At 43.6% G+C, this 24,996-nt stretch overlaps 1 protein-coding gene and 1 long non-coding RNA gene across 5 annotated transcripts in view; both read left to right on the top strand.

Annotated features, from left to right (window-relative positions):
• The window catches only part of LOC309354005 (angiogenin-2-like), a 259,266-nt gene that overhangs the window by 207,831 nt on the left and 26,439 nt on the right, over positions 1-24,996 (top strand). The window contains exon 1 of one of the 4 annotated variants that reach the window (XM_081883696.1): positions 18,768-19,023. The exons of 2 other annotated variants lie outside the window; for them this stretch is intronic. In XM_081883696.1, the coding sequence (XP_081739822.1) occupies positions 18,950-19,023 (74 nt within the window). In that variant the 5' untranslated portion in view covers positions 18,768-18,949. Of the gene's footprint in view, positions 1-18,767; positions 19,024-24,996 lie in introns of those variants that run through there. One more of the 4 variants, XM_081883701.1, reaches the window with a different exon arrangement.
• LOC309354878 lies at positions 8,246-12,449 on the top strand. Its single transcript, XR_014162379.1, has 2 exons — positions 8,246-8,689; positions 12,161-12,449. It is a non-coding gene; the product is annotated as an uncharacterized lncRNA (long non-coding RNA).

The following is a 24,996-nucleotide window of genomic DNA, read 5'->3' on the forward strand; positions in this document are numbered from 1 at the left end:
GGGGGTTGCTTATTATCTTATTTAGTATTTATTATTACTGTTATCTTTTCTTTCTTTTGAAATTTTTCACCCCTAAAAATTTGGCAACCAGGGAAACCAACCCTGTGGCGCTGCCCATGCTACACCACTGCTTACAGTGAAGGTATGGGATTTTGCAGATAACTGGGAATGAATGAATGAATGAGTGAATGAATGAATGAATGGAGAAAGAGTTTGTTGGGGGTATGCCAGTGCTTGAAGTAGTAAAAACCAAGGTATAGGTATCCGTGGGTTTTTTCTGTGTTTGTTTTGTTTATTGTGAACCACAGAGAGTCCCAATTCTTTGGGTAATGTGAAATGTAAGTAAGTACGCAAACAAACAAACCCAAAACAAACACACTAAAAATATGTTTGTGGGAGGGGAAGTTATAGGCTTATTTTTTTCTTGTTTTTATTATGTATTTCATACTTTTCTTTTGTATTTTTATGCTGTGAGTGGTCTGAGATCTTTGGATAAGGGGTGGTATATGAATTTAATGAATTAATCAATCAATTCATAATGGTTAATAAAAACTGACGACTCATGGAAGTTAAGCTAATTCTCCCCAAAACATTTTAAAAGATGTGCTTGGAGCTATTAGTATCCCTTTCTCCCCCTTTCAATGGGACCAAGGAAAATGGACCTTTGCAGAAAAGAAATATGTACTCCCACTCACGTTTGCCGCTCTCCTGTCTGTGAGACTTTGTATACTTAAGCCAGAGTTTTCTGAACAAACAAGAATAAAATACACTGTTCCCTTTATGCAGGGAAAATATTTACTTTAGCAATGTCAGAAATGCCTGTAAAATCACACATTGAGGAAAATAAGCCACAACATACAAAAGCTATGTAAAAACTAGTTAACATGAATGTTGCAAAGGGGATTTAAGAACTTGGCCAAGATGGTGGGCCCAGCTCAAGTGAAATCTTGATATTTCCCAGGGTTTCTGGACCCTGCCAGTTGCGGGTCCTAGATTAGGAACACAGCCTTTGCTGGAGCCATCCTGCGTCTTCTGGAACTCATCCTGCAATAAACTGTTGCATTGTGGAGTGCTCTCGTTCATTGATCTAGGCAACCAGTTGTTACATTCTCCTACTCCATTTTGCTCTTGTGCCAGTCTCAGGGAAAGTCTTGAATTTTGCTTTTACACCTTAGGCTGTGGTTTTCCCTGTCTAAGATTTCTTTTTGTACATCTGTACATGTTGGAGTTTCATAAAGGATGTTGAGAAATGTCCCTTTTCCCCCAACAAAGTGGCTCCTTTTCTGAGTACAATCCTGGCAACATAAACCAAGTAAGTTAGCTATGCATGCAGCAATAAATCAGAGCAATGCCCATAATCAAAGGACAGTGGAAACTTGGTTTTCGTCCGTCTCGGAAGTCAAATGTTTTGGCTTTGGAACTCCAAAAACCCGGAAGTAAATGCTTCTGTTTTCGAATGCACCTTGGAAGTCAAAAGGCTTCCACTGAGTGTTTCTCAATTTTTCTTTTTTAAAATTATTTTTATTCAATTTCCAATATAAGATTTAAACATACATTTTCACAAATACATAATTTTTAACTTCCTTCAGCTCATTCGCGAATCTTCCATTTTCTAATCTTCTATCCGCAATTCTAAATTTAACATTGCCTTTTGTTTTAAATAAACCTATTCCCTATTTTAAATAAACCTATTCAGTTGCTTCAGCCATTTCTTAGAAAGTTATTCAATTAAAAGGCATCTGAAAAACTAGTAAGGCTTTTCTATTAAAAATGTGTTTGAAAGCAGATAAAAAAAATGGTGCTTTTGGAAAAAATGGGGTCTTCCTAAAGAAAGCTCAACAATTTGAGGGTGTCCTGCTGGTTTTTCCTTTCTGAAATATGGCAATCCCATGTCAACCCAGAGTGCAGCAGTCCAAAGAGCTGAATTCCATGTTAGGAAAAGGCTCATTCTATATCTGGAACACTCACATGACTCACGAGACTAGCTTGAAGACCTGAACAGACACCAACATTTATCTTGCTACATCCACAGTGGATGCCAAGATGGCTGAGGTTACAGGCTTTAATTTCCAGAATTAATGTTTTTGTTTAGCTACAGCCCAGACTTAATTAAACATAAGGCCACTTGTAAAACCTCTGCCAGTTGCCCAATCCCGCCTGGGGAGGCGTTGCCAAGGTGATCAGGTCAGGTAGGGGGAGGGACCACCCTGTGATGGAGGAACTTACCTGGGAACCGTCAGTTGGCCACCCTACCTTTAACCTTTTCTCCACAGGTACGTGGGCGCTGCTACTTCAAGATCGCTGTTGAATGGCAAGAAAAGAATTTCCCTGCGTTGGCAGGTTTTGCCTTTCCCATAGGAAAACATCACAACGTTGGCGGTTTCAGGCCTTGGGCGCAATCCTTTAGTCTATCTTCCCTAGAAAGGAGTGGGCGTGTAGCAGTGACCCACGTTCCTTTCCTCTTTGAGGCAGTGAACACAGGGATCCCCGATAAAGGGATTGTTTGAGGGGAGGCATTGGCCGTACACGTACAGGTTGTCATTGCTCTCTCCTGCGATGGCGGCGTAAAGGGGGGGGGCTCTTCTTGAACATATGTTCTCTAGAGCCAGCCCATCCCCCACACACTCTGGATAACCCTGATGTTCCCCAGACTGGGATGGATAACGCCCAATGCCTAAGCCAAAGTCTACCTACATCTGAAACATAATAAAGTTGTGGCCAATTTTAATCGCAAAGCACATTGTCTTGAGTCGTTATTCCACTCGGGTCGCCGCCCGGGGTTTGTGGGACTCTGCATTTCCATGCAAAAAAAACCAGCAATATTTTCATTCATAGATTGTACAAAAGCACTTCTCCTGCCAATAACCCTCCAACGCTGCCATTAAGAAGCACATGTTCTCCTGTTAATTAGAGCTTAATTTGAACTAAAGTACAGTCGTGTGCTACAAATGTTGAGATCACAAACCTCAGAACAGAACCTGCTGCAAGGTCATTAAGGTTTGATCTTGAGGTAACACTTCATTCGGTGCAAAAGGACGGGGTGGGCAGAGGGGAGCCTACAGTTTCTTAATATAAAGTTTTCTTCTCTACATTTAGGATTCTGCAATCCTCCTTTGAATGCTAGTTCAAATCTTATTTATACAAGAGAGGAGGGAAGAAATTGGTTTCCCAATGAGCTTCACGGCTGAGTGGGGATTTGAACCCTGGTCTCTCAGTGCTAGTCGGGGGCTCAGATTCATAGCAATGAGTCCCGTCCTCAGATCTCATTTTGGGTTAATCAGAGAAAACTTGGGATGAGGAAAGATGATATTAGATTATTCCACCAACAAGAAACGAGATTGATTGATTGATTGAAATCTCTACCCCCAGGGGGTTTGAACACGGAATTAGATTTCAGCTGTTTCATTGAAGGTTTCTGACACATGGCTTCTGTTTGCATTTACTGTGCTGTTTTTTGGATACTATATCTTTAAATTGCCATTTGTGTCTCTGTGGGAGCCTGGAGGCCTGGAAATAAATATAGCGGAGAATGTAAACTCCCTTCTTTGGGAGACAAATGTTCCCCTTGAAAGTGTGTGGGGATATTCAGACCCACATGGGACTCACACTTCCAAGTCAGCTTGGAAACCAAGAGAGAGAGAAATCTTCAAATGGCATCAATATAACATCAACCCCAAGGTCAGAGGTGTCTCTGTGGGAGATATTTCCCTGACTGGTTGGCAGGGAGGCACAGGGCAGCCAATCAGAAGCCATGCCTTGGTTTCCGAAGGTTTTGGAAGTTGAACGAAGTGCTGGAACGGATTCCCTTTGACTTCTGAGGTACCATTGTATTGAAGTAGATGGGCCAATGTCTGACTGCAGCCTCATAACTACCTAATGAGGGAATTAAGATTACAATTTGAGCAAGGCTGTCATAGACCTTGTCAGATTTTTCCATGATATTTCCTGGGAAGTGGGTTATATAATAAATCTGATGGAAAAAGGGAAAGCATGAAAATGCCCTGTTGAACTTTACATCGTTTCCTCTTTTTTCTTCTCAGAAAAACCACCAAGAGCCACAGCGAGTCATGGCTGCCAAGGGGCCCTGTCCTTTATGGCTGCTCTTGGTTTTGCTCTCTTTGATGGTGCTGGGGACTGAAGCCTCCTGGGATTTCCAATCCTTCAAACCAAAGGACTGAAGTCAAAGATTACTGCAACTATATAATCAAGAAAAGAGACCTGGTTTACACAGCCGATCACACTTTCATTCATGTCTCTGATCAAGATCTTTAAAAAATCTGCACTTATTTTGGCAGACCAGTACCTGGTCCCATGACGAGCTGATCTCCTGTTCCAATCACCACATGTTTAAAAGATAATTTCATCTACCACGATTATGACCTTACTAGAAAAAAAATCCCTTTCATGAAAGAATGGATACCCAATTGAATTAAGATTTTGAATGCAATTGTTGCACAAGCAGACTTCTGCTTAGGCAACAAACCTCCGCTACCATCCTCTCCAACACTCAGCAGCCCCCTACACTTTCCCCCGTCTGCACTGCATCCCTCTCAAGAAACCTCTCAAGGTTGAATTAAAACTAGGCATGAATCTTTAGGAGGGTTAAAACAACAATCAAACCCAATAAATTAGGGTTTCCTTTATTTAGCCTCCAGACTTCTCTCTTGCTCATCTCTGTCTGCCTGCAGCTCCAGATGACACCCTGTCAATGCTTTGCCTGGCCTTTTATTCTATGGGGGCCACCGCTTCTGGCCTATGGCACACGGCCATCTTGCTGGACCCCATTCTATTTGACTTTTCCCCAAGGTCCAAATGGAATTCTCAGGACACCAATCAGATTAGTCCCTGACGGTGCTAGTAGAAACCAGTGGAGGCTGGTCCTTTAGGATCAAAGGATCACTGCCCCAAGAAATGCAACCTGACCCCAGTCAGCCATCACCTGCCTCCTTTCTTATGCAACAGCCCAGGGGGTTTCCCTGGTTGTTAACTTCCTTCTCAGATTCAGGGTTGGCCTTGTAGAATTCAGGGCGGGGAGTGAGTGCTTGGGAAATGAGACAAAACTAGTTGGTTCTACTGTCTCTGGCTCCAGTTCCACAAACTGTTTTGCCTAAGTTTTACAAGTTGCCTTATTATTAAGTATGGGCTGTAGGTAAAAAAAAAAAAATCTCAATAAAAAGTTAGTCTTTTGTCATCTAGGGAAACACCTTCCATCCAGTAGTGTAATGATCTCAGGGAGGCAAGCATAACCCGATAAGAATTAATGAGTCTCTGGAAGTTTTATGACACGTTTATTTACAATTAACATCCAGAGAGCCTGTCTCTCTTAGCTACGAGTTGGTCACTCTGAGTCCCTGCTCCTTTCACAGCAGGAAGGATGCCAAAGTCCTGTCCCTCCTCTTTTGTATATCCATTGCATTTTAACCCTTTCAGCTCTTTTAGTTTGGCGAGAAGGTGGGTGAGCTACCCCCCCCCCCCCGCTATCAAATGAAGAGCCCTCTAAACGCTGCCTCCCTCCATCTCCTCCCCTCCCTCTGCCTGCAAGCTTTCAGAGTCTGCTGCTCTATCTGAGTCTGGGAACTCTTGATGAAGGGGCGCTGAACTAACCCATTCCTGCTCTGTCTGTGGCTGCAGTCCCTCCTCCCCAGAGTTAGGCTCTTCCCAGGTGTTCTATTGTAGGGGTCAGATGGGATTACCATGAGGAATTACAAAATATACATCAAGCCATCGTGTCCACGATGAAGACATTGTGTTGACTGGGTTTGATATATCAACGATAATTTCTGATTAAATCCCATAAGATTCTACATTCATGCCCTTTGGATGCCCTTTTCCCTCTGCTGCCCATTTCTCTCTCTTCATAAGTCACGTACACAGCAGCTGCTTCGCCAGGCAGGCATCCTGGGCCATAAAGATAGTGGGCAAGTTTCTTTGATGTATATTAATCTTAAAATGTTAATCTTAGGGCCAGGAAACAGATCTCACATGAAGGTGATACTGATCCGCTGTCCTCCTGGTCATCCTTCTTATCATATGTGTATTGCTTGTTTATTACCTCCAGGGTTGCCAGATGCTCTTCTTTGTAGTTCTGTTCTTTGTTTACCCCAGAAATATTTGTGCTTAATTAGTTTTAGTAGTCCCCACGTGGGTTTGTGGAATTGCTCAGAAGAAATCTGATTGGTTCTTACGAACACTCTTTTGTGAATAAAACTACCTGGGCCAGGGGGCTGCAAACGGACAGGCACAGAGAGACACGATTATATGCACCCTTCCCAGAGTCTTGCTGGTTCAAGCCTCTGTGTGTACTCTTATTAATCAGAGTTCAATCCTTCCTTCACTTTGCAAATGCAACATAGTGGTGCCCCGTGTGAGGGAAACCTAAAAAAAAAGAAGAAGAAGAACGTGTGAGGCTTGTGAAAAACCTCAGCGTTTGATACGGAAGGAGAGGGGGGTCCCTTTCCTCACCCCTCCTCCTTCTGATAAGGGGCCCGAGGCGATGACCTTGACAGCGCCCAACTCTGCCGTGACCCCTCAGCCCCCACACTGTTGCACAAGCACCACACTATACCCCTTGGCCTTATAAAATAATATCCTTTTCCTACTATATACGGGCGAAATAAGCCCTTCTTTCTTAAGCCTTCCTTTCGCTCTATTTCTAACATGGGTAGACCGTATCGAACTGTATTCTCCATTGACTATAATGGCCGCGCCTCAGCCAATCAGGACCATGCATTCCCCTGCAGGAGCTATCTCAGGGAGCTCTTGCACGCCTCATTTGACCTCCTGACAAGCTGTTGACAGCTCCCCGCTGCGAGAACTATGGAACCGAAACCAGCGACCTTGTAAAACTGTCAAAGCCTTGCTACAATGTATCCATCTTATTTCCGCTTTTGATCTTCAATATACACTTGACCGGCAAAGTGTTGGAACTTTGGAAAATAATATAAAATCAACCAAAGCTCCGATTTTCTCCATCTTGACGTCATTCTGCTCGGTTCCCTCTGGACTCCATGATGCTGCCCCTACCTGAATAATCCCCAAAGCGGCAAGTCACGTACTCAGGAAGACCCTAATCCTGTCGGATCGTTCTGCCAAACCCTTCCTCCGGGCAATGCCAGGTGGCAGACGATGCATATCTGCGCCATTGTCTTGCCATCACCTGTACTCAGGAAACGTTTATCTATGTTTATCTATGCATATCTCTCACTCTGCATATTCCCCCCTCCCTTCCTTAAAATGCTAATCATTGTAACCCCACCTTTCTGTAATATATTCATGATGTAATCTGTGAAACCCAACCTTCTCATAATGTATTCATGACGTTTGTTGCACTGTATTCTGGGACTTGGAGGGAACTTTTAAAAGTTTATGTCGCCCCATTCTCGGGGTTCAATTCCACTTTGAACCTGTTGCGCAATAAACTTTGGATCTCCGTTTATTGCTCCTGTCTCCGGCTGAGCTCATTTTCTTCTGCTAGGACCCGCGGACTTCGTCCGACGAGCCGGGTGGCAAGGGTAACTCCGCACCCGGAATTTTCCGTAACAGCGTTTGAGGCACAGCAAAAGGAAACCTCAGCAAAAGGAAACCCCCAGGATTGGACTCCCCTCGGAGCTAGCAACCTGCTATCCCTTGGTCGCAGTGGATCATCTCCTGCAAAACGATTCCCAGACTTAGGATCTCATTCGCTCGGAACGAGCCCCCAAGACGCGCGTCTATTACCCTTCAGGTGAGGTCAGGGGAAGCAAGCTTTCACAAGTGCAGGAAAAGCATAGGAATAATTTGTTATTTTTGCTAGGTCAGGCAGGGCATGATAAGCATTTAGCACCCTTAGTAGAAAATTTGTTGTTAGAGATTGCTAGACTGTGCCCCTGGTTTCCAGAGGGTGGTACTTATGACATTAAGAAATGGAATGAGCTGGGAGATGCACTCCATAGACATCCTGTGGCATCTCTACAAGTCTTGCACACCTGGCGTTTGTGTAGAGACGCGGTTGGAAAGCTTTCTAACCCTTTGCTCCAACCACCAGTTGTCTCTATGAATGTTCCCATATTGTTGCAACCCCTAGCTGACTTTAAAAATACCATAATATTGTTTCCTCCATCTCAGCCTTTTGATTTCCAGCCTCTCTCTGAGGACTCTGAGGTCATGCCAAAGGTAATTCCATTGGCACCTTCCTTTGCCAAAGATTTGCCTGGGTCGAATGTAAATTCCATGCCACCTTCAGTGGACCAATGCCCGCAAACCAAACCTTGAAGCCTCTGAAGTTTCAATGAAACAATTGGCTTATGAAAATGAGAATGCTGATTGCAAGACTGCTCTTAAAGCGATGTATCAGAACCCAGAAACAGAGATTGCTCAAATGAGTAAGCCTTGCCAGAATATTGACACTGAGACTCACAAATCTGCCCTCCTAGCAGCAGCTTTGTCTCCTTCAGTGCATCCTGCTAAAGACAGGCAATGCCAGGACAGGTGGCCTTCCAGCCTGAGTCTAAATGGGAGAACAAAGACTGTTGTGCCAGCTGATTGTCAGTCTTTTACTGAAGCTAAATCAGCAGAGCCAGCTATCTCTTCTAACACAGTTGCTTTTAACACACAGTCTCCTGTGACAAATCTGTGCCATGCCGCTAAGGGCATTGCTGGTTTGAATCTACTGACAGCAGAACTTGCTACTTTTCAGTTCCAGTTCCCTATGGTGGTGTCAGGGAACTGCCATCGGAGAGTCAGGTGGTGGAAGGGCTCAAGGAGGCTAGGAGAGCCTCAGATGCGGAGGAAGGAACCAGTAGGGGGAGAGGGAGAGTTCCTGCAGAAACTCAATCGGAGGAATGGCTCCAAGATGTTTCCAGTGAGAATAGCGGGGAGGGCTCAGGACCTCCGCTGGGGATGCCCACTCCGCGGAGGAAACTGTCATGCAGAGAATCCAGAAGAAGAGTTTCCGTCAAGGAACTCTTATGTTGGAGTAAATTCCGGAAACGCCCACTGACGTGGACTTCCGGGCCGTCAATGCAGTGTCAGAACCGGTGGCCTTTCCCATGCCCAGGATTGACGACATTTTGACCAGGGTGAGGAAGGGAAAGATTTTTACCAAGCTGGACCTGAGGGGGGCGTATAACCTGATACGAATGAGGAAGGGGGATGAATGAACTACCATGTTCACCCCTTGGGGGCCTTTGAGTATCTCGTTATGCCCTTCGGACTACAGGGGGGCTCAGCCTGTTTCCAATCATTCATGAATCACGTGCTGGGACCTTTGCTCTATAAGAACTGTGTAGCCTTCTTAGACGATGTGTTAGTCTACTCAGAGGACGAAGAGCAGCATGTCCGAGAGGTCCTAAGCCGACTGCAAGCAAACCAGCTGTGGGTCAAGCTGGAGAAGTGCCAGTTCCATACTAGAGAGGTGGAATTCCTGGGGTACCGTTTGTCAGACAAGGGATTGGCCATGGATCCTAGCAAAGTCCAAGCGGTACTGGAATGGAAGACACCCAGAACCAGGAAAGATGTGCAGAGATTCCTGGGGTTTGGAAACCTCTATCGGATGTTCATCAAAAACTTTGCCCACTTAACGGCTCCCATCACCGATTGTCTCAGTAGTAAGAAGAAATTTGCATGGACGGAAGAAGCGCAGCAAGCGTTTGAAAAGCTAAAGAAAGCATTCGCTTCGGAAGAACAGCTCTTGCACGTGGATCTACAGAAACCGATGAGGGTGGAAGCAGATGCATCAGATCGAGCGGTAGGGGTGGTTCTGCTCCAGCCGGGGAAGGATGCGTCGGACTGGAGACCGTGTGCCTTTTTCTCGCGGAAGTTGAATAAATCCGAAAGGAACTACACAGTGTATGACAGGGAACTGCTCGCCATTTATGAAGCGTTTCGACAATGGCGGCACCTGCTAATAGGAGCGCAGCACAAGGTCCAGGTGTGCACGGACCACAAGAACCTGGAATATTGGCGAACGGCCAGAGTACTGAACCAGAGACAAGTGCGATGGGCGCAGGAATTTTCCAAATTTCATTTTGAGATTCGCTACGTACCGGGACCAGAGAACGTGAGAGCGGACGCTCTCTCTCGAAAACCAGAGTATATGGAGGGGGAGGGAGCGCCAGAGGAGAGACATGTCATCCCCGAGGACCACTGGGTGTGTGGGGCAGCATTGGTAGGGCAACGAGAACTAGTAGAAGGGACAGAGAATGATGAATACGCCCAAGAGAAGCTCAGAGGGCTCAGGAGAGCCGGGGAGATCACCGGGGGTTTGGAAGAAAAGAACGGGGCGTTGTACTACAAGGGGGCCTTGTACATATCAGAAGGGGAATTGAGGGGTAGGGTACTCAAACAACTGCACGACAGCCCCACCGCGGGGCACTTTGGGCAACACAAAACGATGTGGTTAGTTACCAGGCAATTCTGGTGGCCCAAGGTGAGGGAAGATGTACGAGAGTATGTAAGGGGGTGTGACCGCTGCCAGCGAGCAAAGGGGGAAAGGGCGGCACCAGCGGGGTTGCTGGAACCATTATCCACACCTGAACGGCCATGGGAGGCAGTTTCCATAGATTTCATGACGGATTTACCAAGATCCAAGGGGAAAACTGCGGTAATGGTAGTGGTAGACCTGTTAACCAAGATGTGCCACTTTAAAGCTTGCTCACATGCGGTAACCGCCAGGTTGTTTGTAAAACACGTTTTTAGGTTGCATGGTGCCCCCTTGAGGGTGGTTTCAGATCGAGGGAAACAATTTACGTCCAGGTTCTGGAGGAAGCTCATGAGCTTACTGCACGTGGAGGTCAACTTCTCAACCGCCAAACACCCAGAAACGAATGGGCAGGCGGAAAGGGCAAACAGTATTCTGCAACAATATCTGAGGTGTTATGTAAATGACAGGGAGAATGATTGGGTAGAGAAATTAGCCCTGGCCGAATTCGCGTACAATAACGCAGAAAATGTGTCCACGGGCATGAGTCCATTTTTGGCCAATTATGGGTGTCACCCCAGGGCCTTTCCAGAGGAAGGGGGGGAAGATGGAGCGTACCGGCAGCGGAACATTTTGTGGAAGAAATGGAAGCAATACACCAACAGCTCAAAATGAATTTGGATAGGGCCAAGGCAGAATACAAGAAGCAGGCAGATAGGAGCAGAAGGGAAGGAGAGACCATAAGGGTGGGGGACCGGGTGTGGTTGTCAACACAAGGGTTACCATTCAAAGGGGGTTGCAAAAAATTGCGGCCAAAACGACTGGGACCCTTCGAGGTTATACAGCAGGTCAATACGGTGGCCTTTAAACTCAGGCTGCCAGACAACATGAAACTGCATCCAGTATTCCATAGGTCATTACTATCACCATACAGGGAGGGGCGAGAATTTGGGGAACGCGAAAGTGAGGTTATTGCGGCACCGCAAGTAGAAGAGAGGGAGTGGAGCAGTCATGTAGCAGAAATTCTCGACTCTCGGTGGAAGGGGAGACAGGTGGAGTACCTAGTGGCATGGGAAGGGGAACCGGAGTCTGAAAATACCTGGTTACCGGCAGAAATGGTCAAGGATAAGGTCTTAGTAGGAACATTTCCCTACTAAGGTTCCCAGAATCAGGACAGGAAGAGGAAGAGGAATCAGATGGGGAAGATTATGGGGGAAGAAGGGACAGTAGTAGGTGGAGAGCGGTTTTCGAGTCCACCGAAGATGAGGAGGATTCCTTCCGGGGGTTCCCAGCCTCACCACCCAGAGAAGAGGGGGAAACGGGGGGTGAGGGGGGTCCTGGAGGGGAGGTGGATGTCAGGGAACTGCCATCGGAGAGTCAGGTGGTGGAAGGGCTCAAGGAGGCTAGGAGAGCCTCAGATGCGGAGGAAGGAACCAGTAGGGGGAGAGGGAGAGTTCCTGCAGAAACTCAATCGGAGGAAGGGCTCCAAGATGTTTCCAGTGAGAATAGCGGGGAGGGCTCAGGACCTCCGCTGGGGACGCCCACTCCGCGGAGGAAACTGTCACGCAGAGAATCCAGAAGAAGAGTTTCCGTCAAGGAACTCTTATGTTGGAGTAAATTCCGGAAACGCCCACTGACGGATTCTGCCAGCGATTGAGGAAGCCACGCACCCATGGCTCCTCGAACTGGGAAAGTTTAGGAACTGATGTGAAGCTTGGAGGACTTAAACGCTTACGCACGAGCAGCTCCCTTTTCCCATTATAGGTGGTTTATAAAATTAAGACAGAGCATACAGGTCTGATTCTACCTCAGACAGTGAGACTCATTCTTCATCGCTTTTTGCACACTGTTTTTTCTCCTTTCCTCCCTGAACTTAAAATTCCTAATGAATTTACTTTACAGCAGTTGCAGAGTTTTGGAGTCACTTCACATGCAGCATTCTTCTTAATACAATGTTTTCACCTACAGAACTACTTTTTTCCCCAGACACTGCAGACAGAATAGTGATTTTTAGAGTGGCTACACTCTGATTTGCCTAACACTGGATTTGATATTGCTGTTTGTTATTTGCTTATTTCTAAAACAGGAGCATGAGTCCTTAATGAGTTCTTTTTCCTATTAGTTTGCATTTACTGATTAACTTGGGATAGTTTATTCTAACCCTCCTAAAGATTCATGCCTAGTTTTAATTCAACAGGTACCCTGAAAATTGGTTTCTATCCAAAAACTGGTTCCTATTCAACACCTCTATAGTGTTTTAATGTATAAGGATTCTGAAAATAACTGGCATATTTTTTTGCAGCTAAATATTGCTATAAGGAGGATTTCTTTAATTTTTGGAGGAAGATTAAGTCATCTAAGTACAACCATGTTTCAATTTTCAAACGTTCTTTGGAACCCAAAAGTCTGATGCAACTTCCCACCTTCCTATTGGCTGCAGGAGCTTCCTGCAACCAATCAGAAGTTTTGCCTTGGATTCTGAACATTTTGGAAGTCAAACAGAGTTCCGGAAGGGATTGTTTGAGGAGAGGCATTGGCCGTACACGTACAGGTTGTCATTGCTCTCCCCTGCAACAGTGACGTAACAGGGGGTGGGGGTGGGGTGGGCTCTCTTCTTGAACATATGTTCTCTAGAGCCAGCCCATCCCCCACACACTCTGGATAACCCTGATGTTCCCCAGATCCCCAGACTGGGAGGGATAACGCCCAATGCCTAAGCCAAAGTCTACCTTCATCTGAAACATAATAAAGTTGTGGCCAATTTTAATCCCCATGCACATTGTCTTGAGTCATTATACCACTCAGGGGGGCCGTCCGGGGTTGGAGGGACTCTGCATGTCAACACAAAAAAACCCAGCAATATTTTCATTCATTGATTGTGCAAAAGCACTTCGCCTGCCAAAAACCCTCCAACACTGCCATTAAGAAGCACATGTTAATTAGAGCTTAATTTGAATTAAAGTACAGGCGTGTGCTGGAAATGATGAGATCACAAACATCGGAACAGCACCTGATGCAAGGGCATTAAGGTTTGAGCTTGAGGTAATGTTCCCCTTGACAAATGTTCACCTTGAAAGTGTGTGGGGATATTCAGACCCACATGGGAGTCATACTTCCAAGTCAACTTGGAAGTCTGACATCTTCAAATGGCATCAATACAACATCAAACCCAAGGTCAGAGGTGTCTCTGTGGGAGATATTTCCCTGACTGGTGGGCAAGGAGGTACAGTGCAGCCAATCAGAAGCCCTGCCTTGGTTTCCGAACATTTTGGAAGTCGAACGGAGTTCCGGAACAGATTCCCTTTGACTTCTGAGATACCACTGTTCTGAAGTAGATGGGCCAATGGTCTGACTGCAGCCTCATAACTACCTAATGAGGGAATTAAGATTACAATTTGAGCAAGGTTGTCATAGCCCTTTTCAGATTCTCCCTTGATATGTCCTAGGAAGTGGGTTATATAAAAAATCTGATGGAAAAAGGGAAAGCATGATAATGTTGATTACCCGGAGACTGAAGTCAAAGATTACTGCAACTATTTAAGAAGCAAAAGAGGCCTGACATATGGAAAATCACACACTTTCATTCATGTCTCTGACCAACATCTTAAAAAAATCTGCACTGTATATGGCTCACCCTTCAGTGGTCACATGCCGAGCTCATCTCCTGTTCCAATCACTATGTGTTATAGAGCTAAGTTCAGCTTCTACGCTTATGAACTTAATAGGATCATTGAACTTGAATGTAAGAACGGATATCCAATTAAATTAATATTTTGAATGCCTTTGCTCGACAAGCAGGCTTCTGCTCAGGCAACAAACCTCCGCTACCATCCTCTCTGACACTCACTAGCCATATCCTAGCTATGTCCAGGAAATTCCAGATATATGGCGACCCTAATCTTGGGTAAAGGAAAATGTGAGAGAACATTACATGCTTGTAGGGCTTTTTTCAGCCAGAACTACCAGGAACACAGTCCTGGCACCTCTCATGAGAGCACCATTGCCATCTAAAGAGAAGAAAAAGAAGAGGGGTTCATGTTTGGGAAACATAAGTAGAATGTAAAACATGTTGTTGCGTTCCAAGGCCCCCATTATTGTCCACCTAATGGCCAATAAACACACAGACACTAGTGTTTTGGTTTATGGGTTCCAATAGGCCACAACATTGCAACCTTATTTTGCTAATGCAAGTACGTGAAGGATAAAGCATTAGGAGAGATTTGTGAGGGTTCCAGTTCCATTTTGGACCACAGAGTTGAAGATGAGTTAATCATGTGCGTCAACTGTTTTAATTGGAAAGCCTTGGAGTACAACTTATGATTTGGGTGGTGGATACAGCTTTTACCTCTAGAAATAATATCTTAATACAATAATAATGCATAAGAATACAGTATAAAAAACAAAAAAACGCATACTGAAAATAAGAACCAAAAATAAATGAATAATCAATAATCCCCCATGCCATGAGTTGGGCCTGGAAACAAGTGCAGTTGGGCTTGGTGTAATATGACCGAAGAATCTTGCCCTGGCCACCGAGTTCTGCACTAACTGAAGTTCCTCAATTGTCTTCAGAGCTCTGAGTAGAACACCTGACAGTAATCTAACATAGAGGTTCCCAGAGCATAGACAATAGTAGTTAGGCTGTCTGTGTCCAGATAGGTGTAGAGCTAGGCCATCAGCTGAAGTCGATGGAAGGTACTCTGTGCCACTGATGCCACCTTAGCCTCAAGCGACAGCAAAGCATCCAGACGTACCCCTAAGTAGAAGATATCTGCTTCTTGGGTCTTCCAGTGAGTCTTTAATAACAAGGGGAAACATTCGTGCTATAAGCACTGTATCCACTGTAGAGAATCAGGATTAGTCTTGATAAATAATGGTGGATGAACACTTTCCCATGCATTGCATGATGTAATATGCCTGTCTGGAGTGAGTAAAAATATTCATGTGTGTAGGAATGAAAATCACGGGAGACGAGTAGTAGGTGTCATGTGAGAGGCGTCTGCCGGGGAAGTCCCAGGACCTCTCTTTTATTGAATATTACAAGCATTGCCACAGGTGTGGTTGTGGCTGATTGGTTGATACAAACACAAAGAAACTCATTGCCTATTGGTTAATGCAAATGCAAGGCGGGAATTACATGTGAGGGGTGGGAATTACATGTGAACATTAATCACTGGTAGATTAAAGGCTGGGAAAGATTGATCATAACATATAACAATCGAGTTCCGTAGATGTGGTCAGCTATGCATTGAGAACAGGTCATCATGAACCTAAGATGAACTGGGCAAAGGAAAGAATGTCTTGGTGTTTGGAACAGGTTCGTACAGTGTGTGCAGAAACAGAGAAAAGATCATGAGCGAGAGTTCCCAGAATGCAAGAGAAAAGAAGCAATGCTTCCCATAGCAAGACTTCCCATAAGGCCACAGTTATGTGTAGAGGGAAAGCATATGTGCAGAAGGAAAACTTCCCTTTATCTCCCCCTTTCTTTTCTTTTTTGCGAGGCGTACTGGGTAAATAAGGCAAAAATATTTCGGGATTAGTGGTGTGCCAGCAAATGCCCAAAATAAGTTCGCCAGGGAGGATGGGACCGAAGATACTACGAGATACGTGGTTTGCCAACGCATGCTCGAAATAAATCTGCCCATATCTCCCCTTTGGTTTACAATTGGTATCGCCACTTTGCAAAATAAGCAGCGAGGATTTTATTGGGTGGTTGAGGGGGAGAGAGAAGCCGAGAGAAAAGACTTATGAGGCCAGGAATGCATTGGAGGAAGCAGCATAGTAAGATCAACATGCAAATTATGACAATAGCATATTGAAAGAGATTACGAAGCCAAATAAGGTTTGGTAACCAAGCGGTAAGCCACTGGGTGAAAGAATCCCAGAAAGCAGGAAAACCAACATCCTGTTTGATATGATGTGTGAGATTTTGCAAATGAAAGATTTGTTTTTGAATAGCCTTAGAATTGTCAGTGATATTAAAACAGCACATGTTTTCCACTTGTTCGCATCCGTAATGATGGAGCATCAATAGATAATCGATAGCAGCGCGGTTCTGCAGGACGCCATGCTGGAGTTCACTCAGCTCCTTATTCAAAAGATGAAGGGCTTGTGATGTAAAGTTCAGAGCCTTTGCTGCGGAGCAAGCTAAAGAGTTAATATTTCTGCTATTCCGGACAGCCAGTCCAGGGACTCCTAGAAGAGAGACAGCTAGAGAAATATATTCAGATCTGCTAGGGAGAGAGACAGAATCATCGCAATTATTATTCAATTCTATAGCGCGTCGATATCGAGAGCGGGATAAATGATGCTTCTTGGGTAAAATAATAGACATACGGCTTAAGCAGCAGGGCGTGCCATGACTGATGTTTGCAGGAATGTAATTAAACGTGAAGCCTGGGCACGACCAAAACCAGCCGTCAGGCAGCTCTGTGTATTTATATATATATGAAATATTTACATAATCAGAACAATTGAAGTTATCCTTGCCCATTTTTACACTGTTGGTTTTTGTGCAGTTCACCATACGGGCACAAGTAACATTAAAGGAAGCCACGTATGGGGTCATGGAATTGGCTGCGTGGAGAAATGATGCAAAACTTTAACAGCAGCTGCCAGCTCAGAATGCTGGGCAAACTTCTGTGGAAGAATGTAGAGGCTGTGCCATTTATCATTTTGTAGCCATGCAACGACCCCCCTGGAGGGGGCTCCATTAGTAAACACAGTAAGGGCATCCAACAGGACAGGGCTACTGCGCTATGCTTAAATTCACTTTCAAAAACTACATATTGAGCAGCATTTAAAAGCATTTGGTTGGCTGCCAAATTTGGATTGGCTCTGGCAAGCAAGGACATGGCATGGCTCTGGCTGCCAAATTCCGCACAGGATTGAATCCTCTGAGCCGGATCGTATTTAGGACGGTTAATGATTGACTGCAAAGCCTTCTTACAGTAGGTGTTTGCATTTTCAAAAGGCAATTTTTCCATCAGTTCATTCTGGGCTGTAGTATTATCAACCTGCCTGTTGACTGCTTCTTTCAATCTATCTATAAATTGATGGTAGGGCTCTGAATGTTGTTGTTTAATATTAACAAAAGAGCTAATAGGGAAAGCAGAAGGCAATTCCCCAGCCCACACAGATTCCTCCTCTAAGGACAGAATTCCTTTCTGTCTAGCCAGGGAAAGTGAGGTGCGCACAGCTCCTGTAGGAGAGCACGCAGGGGTTGTGGCAGGCAAAGCAGGCAAAGGAGGAAGGGGAGGGGTGGATGGGTTTGTGGGCTGAGGTGTAGGGAGGGGTTGGCAAGGCTGCAATGGAGGCAAAAGCTTAGGATAAGGAGGGGGGGATTGTCTGCAACAGCCAGAAGGGCAGGAGCCGAAGGAGACGCCTGGGGTCCTAATTTAGCAACGGCAGCTGCACATTTCTGCCAGGTGAGCAGACAATGAATTGAAGCCCTCGGTTCTGCAAAGAGGGTCTTCCCGATCTTTTGCCAAGTCCCCACCTCAAGGGACCCCCTTTCGGGGTAGGAGGGACATTGGCAAGCAATCTCACCAAGGAGCTGTTCAATTTCTTTTAAGGAAACATTAACACCCACAACACGCTGCCTAACTAGAGAAAACAATTCCCTGGCATGTTCTTTCTGTAATTTTGTCAAATCGCCCCCCATACTCACGAAGTAAGCGCGCTGAGACTTTTCCAGTCGAGTGAAGTACAGGTGCTAGGCTAGGTAAGGGATCTGGCACGTCGGGGGTCACCAGATGTAGGAATGAAAATCACGGGAGACGAGTAGTAGGTGTCATGTGAGAGGCGTCTGCCGGGGAAGTCCCGGGACCTCTCTTTTATTGAATATTACAAGCATTGCCACAGGTGTGGTTGTGGCTGACTGGTTGATACAAACACAAAGAAACTCATTGCCTATTGGTTAATGCAAATGCAAGGCGGGAATTACATGTGAGGGGTGGGAATTACATGTGAACATTAATCACTGGTAGATTAAAGGCTGGGAAAGATTGATCATAACATATAACAATCGAGTTCCGTAGATGTGGTCAGCTATGCATTGAGAACAGGTCATCATGAACCTAAGATGAACTGGGCAAGGGAAAGAATGTCTTGGTGTTTGGAACAGGTTCGTACAGTGTGTGCAGAAACAGAGAAAAGATCATGAGCGAGAGTTCCCAGAATGCAAGAGAAAAGAAGCAATGCTTCCCATAGCAAGACTTCCCATAAGGCCACAGTTATGTGTAGAGGGAAAGCATATGTGCAGAAGGAAAACTTCCCTTTACATGTGAGAATATAGACATCAGCTATGCCATCAACCTGTTGGGTACAGAATGCATCCTTCCAGCAAAACAATATATGGGAACTACTATAACATTCAAGACCAATTAGCAAGTAGACCTTCATGTTTTTCTACTAATGATGCTTCATTTCCATCTCCTATTGGGGGGAAAATAGGCTTCCAGCCTTTGTCCCAGGACATCCAGTAACAATTTTCCATGTATCATCATCCACCATAGCAGAATTCTCTCTATATAAGGTGTCTCTTCCTGAAGGATGCTCAGAGGCGCATACGAGCGAAAGAAGATATTTCAATCCACTCTTTGGGAGACCAATTTCTATTACACTAGGTAAGAAAAACAACTTGATATGCTTATCTACAAAGCTATGTTTATTGTTTTGTTCAGGAATGGGAAAGGTGGCCTAGAAGGCACACTGCACGTGGGTTTTAAATCAGCCAGCTTTTGAATACGATGCTTTATCTTGAATTTAAATATTGCTATGTGCAGGAATTGTTTAATATTTGGAGAAAGATTAAGTCATGTAAGTACCACTACCCCTGTACAAGGAAGCCCAGTATGCTTGCATACAAATGTACATTTTGAGAAGGTATGAACAGCAGAAAGTAGGAAGTAAAGCTCTATGTACAGGGAAATGAAGCTTCATTGGAAAAAGCTACATTCCTGGATTTAGGATAATTTTAGAGTCATGAAAGGTGCCCATTTGAAAAGTGTTCACATTTATCTAGAAATCTAGAAAGTAGATGCCAAGTCATCATTGGGATGTCTCAAAGAGAAAGCAGGGTCTGACTTGAATAAATTTTATGAATTTCTTAGTTTGTCTGTTTGACTTTAAGGATGGGCTCAGAGGTCTGTCTTTTTCTTCTTCATTCATCCCTTTGTCCTTTTGTATCATTACAATATTCAGCCTGCGAGTAGGGACTACCTTTTGTTCAGTTGGTTGTACTTATCCTGCCCTGGGAGTCAAACACGGCAATAAAAATACATTGGCAATAAAATCAATAAATTGCTATTATTTCATGACAACCTGAAGCAGCTCCCTGAGGAGGCCACCACACTCTGACTAAGGTTAACAGTTTGGCACTTAGGGAATCTCACTATACTAATTTGGAGAACTCACTCCTGTTTATTTCTGCTGTTGTGACATGAAGAATAATGGTGTCATTCATTGTCTTTGCAGAGGCTAATTTTTGTGTGATTTTTGAGGTGCTTATTAGTCTCTGAAACTTAGATTTATTCCTTTCGTCGATCTGCCTGTTAACTAAACTATAGTTTCATAGTTGTAATGGGGTGGAGGAAGAGAGATGGGAATGGGGAAGGGCCACAACTCAATGCTAGACAATAAAGGCGTACCTTGGATCCGAACCTCTTGCGAGTCAAACACTTTGGCTCCTGAATGCTGTAAACCTGGAAGGGAGTGTTTCAGTTGTCGAACATTGTTTGGAACCCAAACTTCTGATGCAACTTCCCACCTTCCGATTGGCTGCAGGAGCTTCCTGCAACCAATCAGAAGCTGTGCCTTGGATTCTGAACATTTTGGAAGTCAAACGGAGTTCCAGAAGGGATTCTGTTGACTTCTGAGGTACCACAGTACTGAAGTAGATGGGGCAGTGTCTGACGGCAGTATTAGACAGCCTCATAACTACCTAATGAGGGAATTAGGATTACAACTTGAGCAAAGCTGTCATACCCCTTTTCAGATTTTTCCTTTATATTTCCTGGGAAAGGGGTCATATAATAAATCTGATGGAAAAACAGAAAGCATGAAAATACCCTGTTGAACTTAACACCGTTTCCTGTTTTTTCTGCGCAGAACAACCACCAAGGGCCACAGCGAGCCATGGCTGCCAAGGGGCCCTGTCCTGTATGGCTGCTCTTGGTTTTGCTCTCCTGGATGGTGCTGGGGACTGAAGCCTCCTGGGATTTCCGGTCCTTCAAACACGAGTATGTTGATTACCCGGAGACTGAAGTCAAAGATTACTGCAACTATTTAAGAAGCAAAAGAGGCCTGACATATGGAAAATCACACACTTTCATTCATGTCTCTGACCAACATCTTTAAAAAATCTGCACTGTATATGGCTCACCCTTCAGTGGTCACATGCCGAGCTCATCTCCTGTTCCAATCACTATGTGTTATAGAGCTAAGTTCAGCTTCTACGCTTATGAACTTAATAGGATCATTGAACTTGAATGTAAGAACGGATATCCAATTGAATTAATATTTTGAATGCCTTTGTTCGACAAGCAGGCTTCTGCTCAGGCAACAAACCTCCGCTACCATCCTCTCTGACACTCACTAGCCCCCTACACTTTCCCCCCTCCTGCACTGCATCCCTCTCAAGAAACCTCTCAAGGTAGTCCCCCAATCTTCCGGGGCAAGTCTCGTCAAAGGCGAGAGGATTGCAAGAAGGAGGAGTTGATGAAGTCCTTTTACATAAGCAAATATCTGTTTTATCTGCCCACAAATTGCCATTGGATTGCCACCAGGATTTCTTCCTTCTTGAGGGTGAAAAGGCCACTCTGATCACTTTGGGCCTCCACTTTGTCCCACTGCTCATCTCCTACCTCGCTTTTCATCATGTAAAAGTATGATCTCATTCCTTTTCTCATGATTCTTGCTGCTGTGGGATCAAGCAGTTATTTGTGGTATCTCATTTTGCTCCCGTGCCAGGCTGAGGGAACGTCTTGGATTTTGCTTTTACATCTTAGGCTGTGGTTTTCCCCGCCTAAGATTTCTTTTTGCCTTTTCATTCTTTGGTCTAATTTGTTTCACTTTTCCTTCTCTGTTTCTTTTTTGTATGTTATTTGCTGTATGTAATAACCTCTTATAAATGCCTTACTTGCATCCCATTTTACGCTAATAACTGTTTCCTGAGCCATATTTATTTTGAAGAATTCTTTTAAGAGGTCTTGAGCTTTATTCAATATCTTTTCATTGTTTAGTAACTTTCATTCATTCTCCATCTCTCATTTATTTTCCTGTTAATAGTTAATTCTAACATAATTGAGCTGTGATAGGATATTGATTTAGCTTGCATTTCTACTTCTTTAATATTCAAAGTTAGATTATTTTAAATCCAAATGCTCTAAATTATTCCTGCTAATTGCTTGGACTGAATAATACATATATTGTTTTTCACTCAGGTATTTATAGCTCCATGCATATTTTAAGTTTAAAATCTCTGCCATCTGAAAAAATCATTGTGGTAGTGTCCCTTCTTTTGATTTTTTCCCTCTTTCTGTTCTGTGTAATTCTATTGAGGTGACATCATTATAATCCCCCCTGTAATCCATTCTTTTAACCAACACAAACAGGCGGCCTCATAATACATTTGCAGGTCTGGCAGGGAATTGCCTCCTCTTTCTTTTATAGCTATCATAATATTATGTTTAATTCTTGGCTCCCCCCACCACCCGGCCAGATGAATTTAGAAATATCCTTCTTCCATTCTTTGAAGCAGCCTGAATTATTTAGAATTGGAATCTTTTGGAGAGAATTTAAAGCGCTCTCAATGGCATATTACAGATCCACTCTTCTCATTTGTTGCTATTTTGCTCTCTCTTTTTTTTAAAAAAAAAAATTATTGAAGTTTCAGAGATTTATATAAAAACAAAACAAAACAAAAATACAAACAAACAAAAACAAGTATAATTTCAATCCCTTGTTTTCTTATAACTTACTTCCCCGACTTCCTCATACCTCCCCTTTCTGTATTCCAATTTCTAATTTATTAATTCAGCAAATCCTTTCCCTTGTTTTTCATTTAATTTTTGACCCTTCTTTTCATTTTACTTATCCATTACAGCTGAAAACCACGTAATTTCTAAACCAACGTCATTCTAACATTCATTAATTTTGCAATGTTTCTTAAGATAGTCCTTAAATTTCTTCCAATCTTCTTCCGCTGTCTCTCTCCCCTGGTCTCGGATTCTGCCAGTCATTTCTGCCAGTCCCATATAGTCTATCACCTTCATCTGCCATTCTTCCAAGGTGGGTAGATCTTGTGTCTTCCAATACTTTGCGATGAGTATTCTTGCTGCTGTTGTAGCATACATAAAGAATGTTCTATCCTTCTTTGGCACCAATTGGCCGACAATACCCAAGAGAAAGGCCTCTGGTTTCTTCAGAAAGGTATATTTAAATAGCTTTTTCAGTTCATTATATATCATTTCCCAGAACGCCTTAATCTTTGGGCACGTCCACCAAAGGTGAAAGAATGTACCTTCATTTTCTTTACATTTCCAACATTTATTATCAGGCAAGTGGTAAATTTTTGCAAGCTTGACTGGGGTCATGTACCACCTATAAATCATTTTCATAATATTCTCTCTTAGGGCATTACATGCCGTAAACTTCATACTGGTGGTCCACAACTTTTCCCAGTCAGCAAACATAATGTTATGACCAATATCTTGTGCCCACTTAATCATGGCTGATTTCACCATTTCATCCTGCGTATTACATTTCAACAGCAAGTTATACATTTTTGACAATTTTTTAGTATTGGATTCTAACAATTCTGTTTCCAATTTTGATTTTTCCACCTGGAAGCCAATTTTCCTGTCCAACTTGTAAACCTCCATTATTTGATAATAATGAAGCCAGTCTCGCACTTTATCTTTTAATTTCTCAAAGCTCTGCAATTTCAGTTTGTCCCCTTCTTGTTCCAAAATTTTCCAATATTTCGGCCATTTGGACTCCATATTGAGCCTTTTCACAGCCTTTGCCTCCATTGGCGACAACCACCTTGGGCTTTTATTTTCCAACAAGTCTTTATATCTAATCCAGACATTATATAATGCTTTCCTGACAATATGATTTTTAAAGGCTTTGTGAGCTTTAACCTTGTCATACCACAAATATGCATGCCACCCAAAAGTATTGTTAAAACCTTCTAAGTCCAAAATGTCTATGTTCTCAAGAAGCAGCCAGTCTTTCAACCAGCAGAAAGCTGCCGATTCATAGTATAGTTTAAAGTCTGGCAGGGCAAATCCCCCCCTTTCCTTTGCATCAGTTAAAATCTTAAATTTTATTCTGGGTTTCTTGCCCTGCCAGACAAATTTCGAAATATCTTTCTGCCACTTCTTGAAACATGTTGCTATTTTGCTCTCAGAGTTGTGTTTAATTCTCTTTCCCCACTTCCTGCCCCACCCACTTGGTGACACACTTGAGTGCCCCCCAAGGGGTTTCTTATTATCAAGCTGATGACTATTTATTATTTATTATTACTGTTTTCTTTATTTTCTTTAAAATTTTTGCACCCCTAAGAATTTGGCAACCAGGGAAACCAACCCTGTGGCCCTGCCCATGCTACACCACTACTTACGGTGAAGGTATGGGATTCTGCAGATAATTGGAAATGAATAAATGAATGAATGGAGAAAGAGTTTGTTGGGGGTTGTTGAAGTAGTAAAAACCAAGGTATAGGTATCCATGGTTTTTTTCTGTGTTTGTTTTATTTATTGTGAGACCCGGAGAGTCCCAATTCTGAGGGGAAAGTGGAATGTAAGTAAGTAAGTAAACAAACAAACAAACCCAAAACAAACACACTAAAAATATTTGTGGGAGGGGAGGTTATAGGCTTATTTTGTTCTTGTTTTTATTATGTATTTCATACTTTTATTTTGTATTTTTATGCTGTGAGTGGTCTGAGATCTTTGGATGAAGAGTGGTATATGAATTTAACGAATTAATCAATTCATAATGGTTAATAAAAATAGCAATGCTGGCAAAACAGAAAACTGATGACTCATGGACGTTTAGCTTACTCTCCCCAAAACATTTTCAAAGATGTGCTGGGAGCTATTAGTACCCCTTTCTCCCCCTTTTGATGGGACCAAGGAAAATGGACTTTTGCAGAAAAGAATTATGTACTCCCACTCACGTTTGCCCCTCTCCAGTCTGTGAGACTTTGCATACTTAAGCCAGAGTTTTCTGAACGAACAAGAGTAAAACAATCTGTCCTGTTTATGCAGGGAAAATGTTTATTTTACCAATGTCAGAAAGGCCTGTAAACTCACACACTGAGGAAAATAAGCCACAACATACAAAAGCTATGTAAAAACTAGTTAACATGAATGTTTCAAAGGGGATTTAAGGACTGGGCCAAGATGGTAGGCCCAGCTCAAGTGAAATCTTGATATTTCCCGGGGTTTCTGGACCCTACCAGTTGCTGGTGCTAGATTATGAAAACAGACTTTGCTGGAGCCATACTGGGTCTTCTGGAACTCATCCTGCAATAAACTGTTGAATTGTGGAGTACTCTCGTTCATTGATCTAGGCAACCAGTTGTTACATTC

This window comes from Podarcis melisellensis (genome assembly GCF_964234715.1).
Source record: "Podarcis melisellensis genome assembly, chromosome: 13".
NCBI classification, from domain to species: Eukaryota; Metazoa; Chordata; class Lepidosauria; order Squamata; family Lacertidae; genus Podarcis; species Podarcis melisellensis.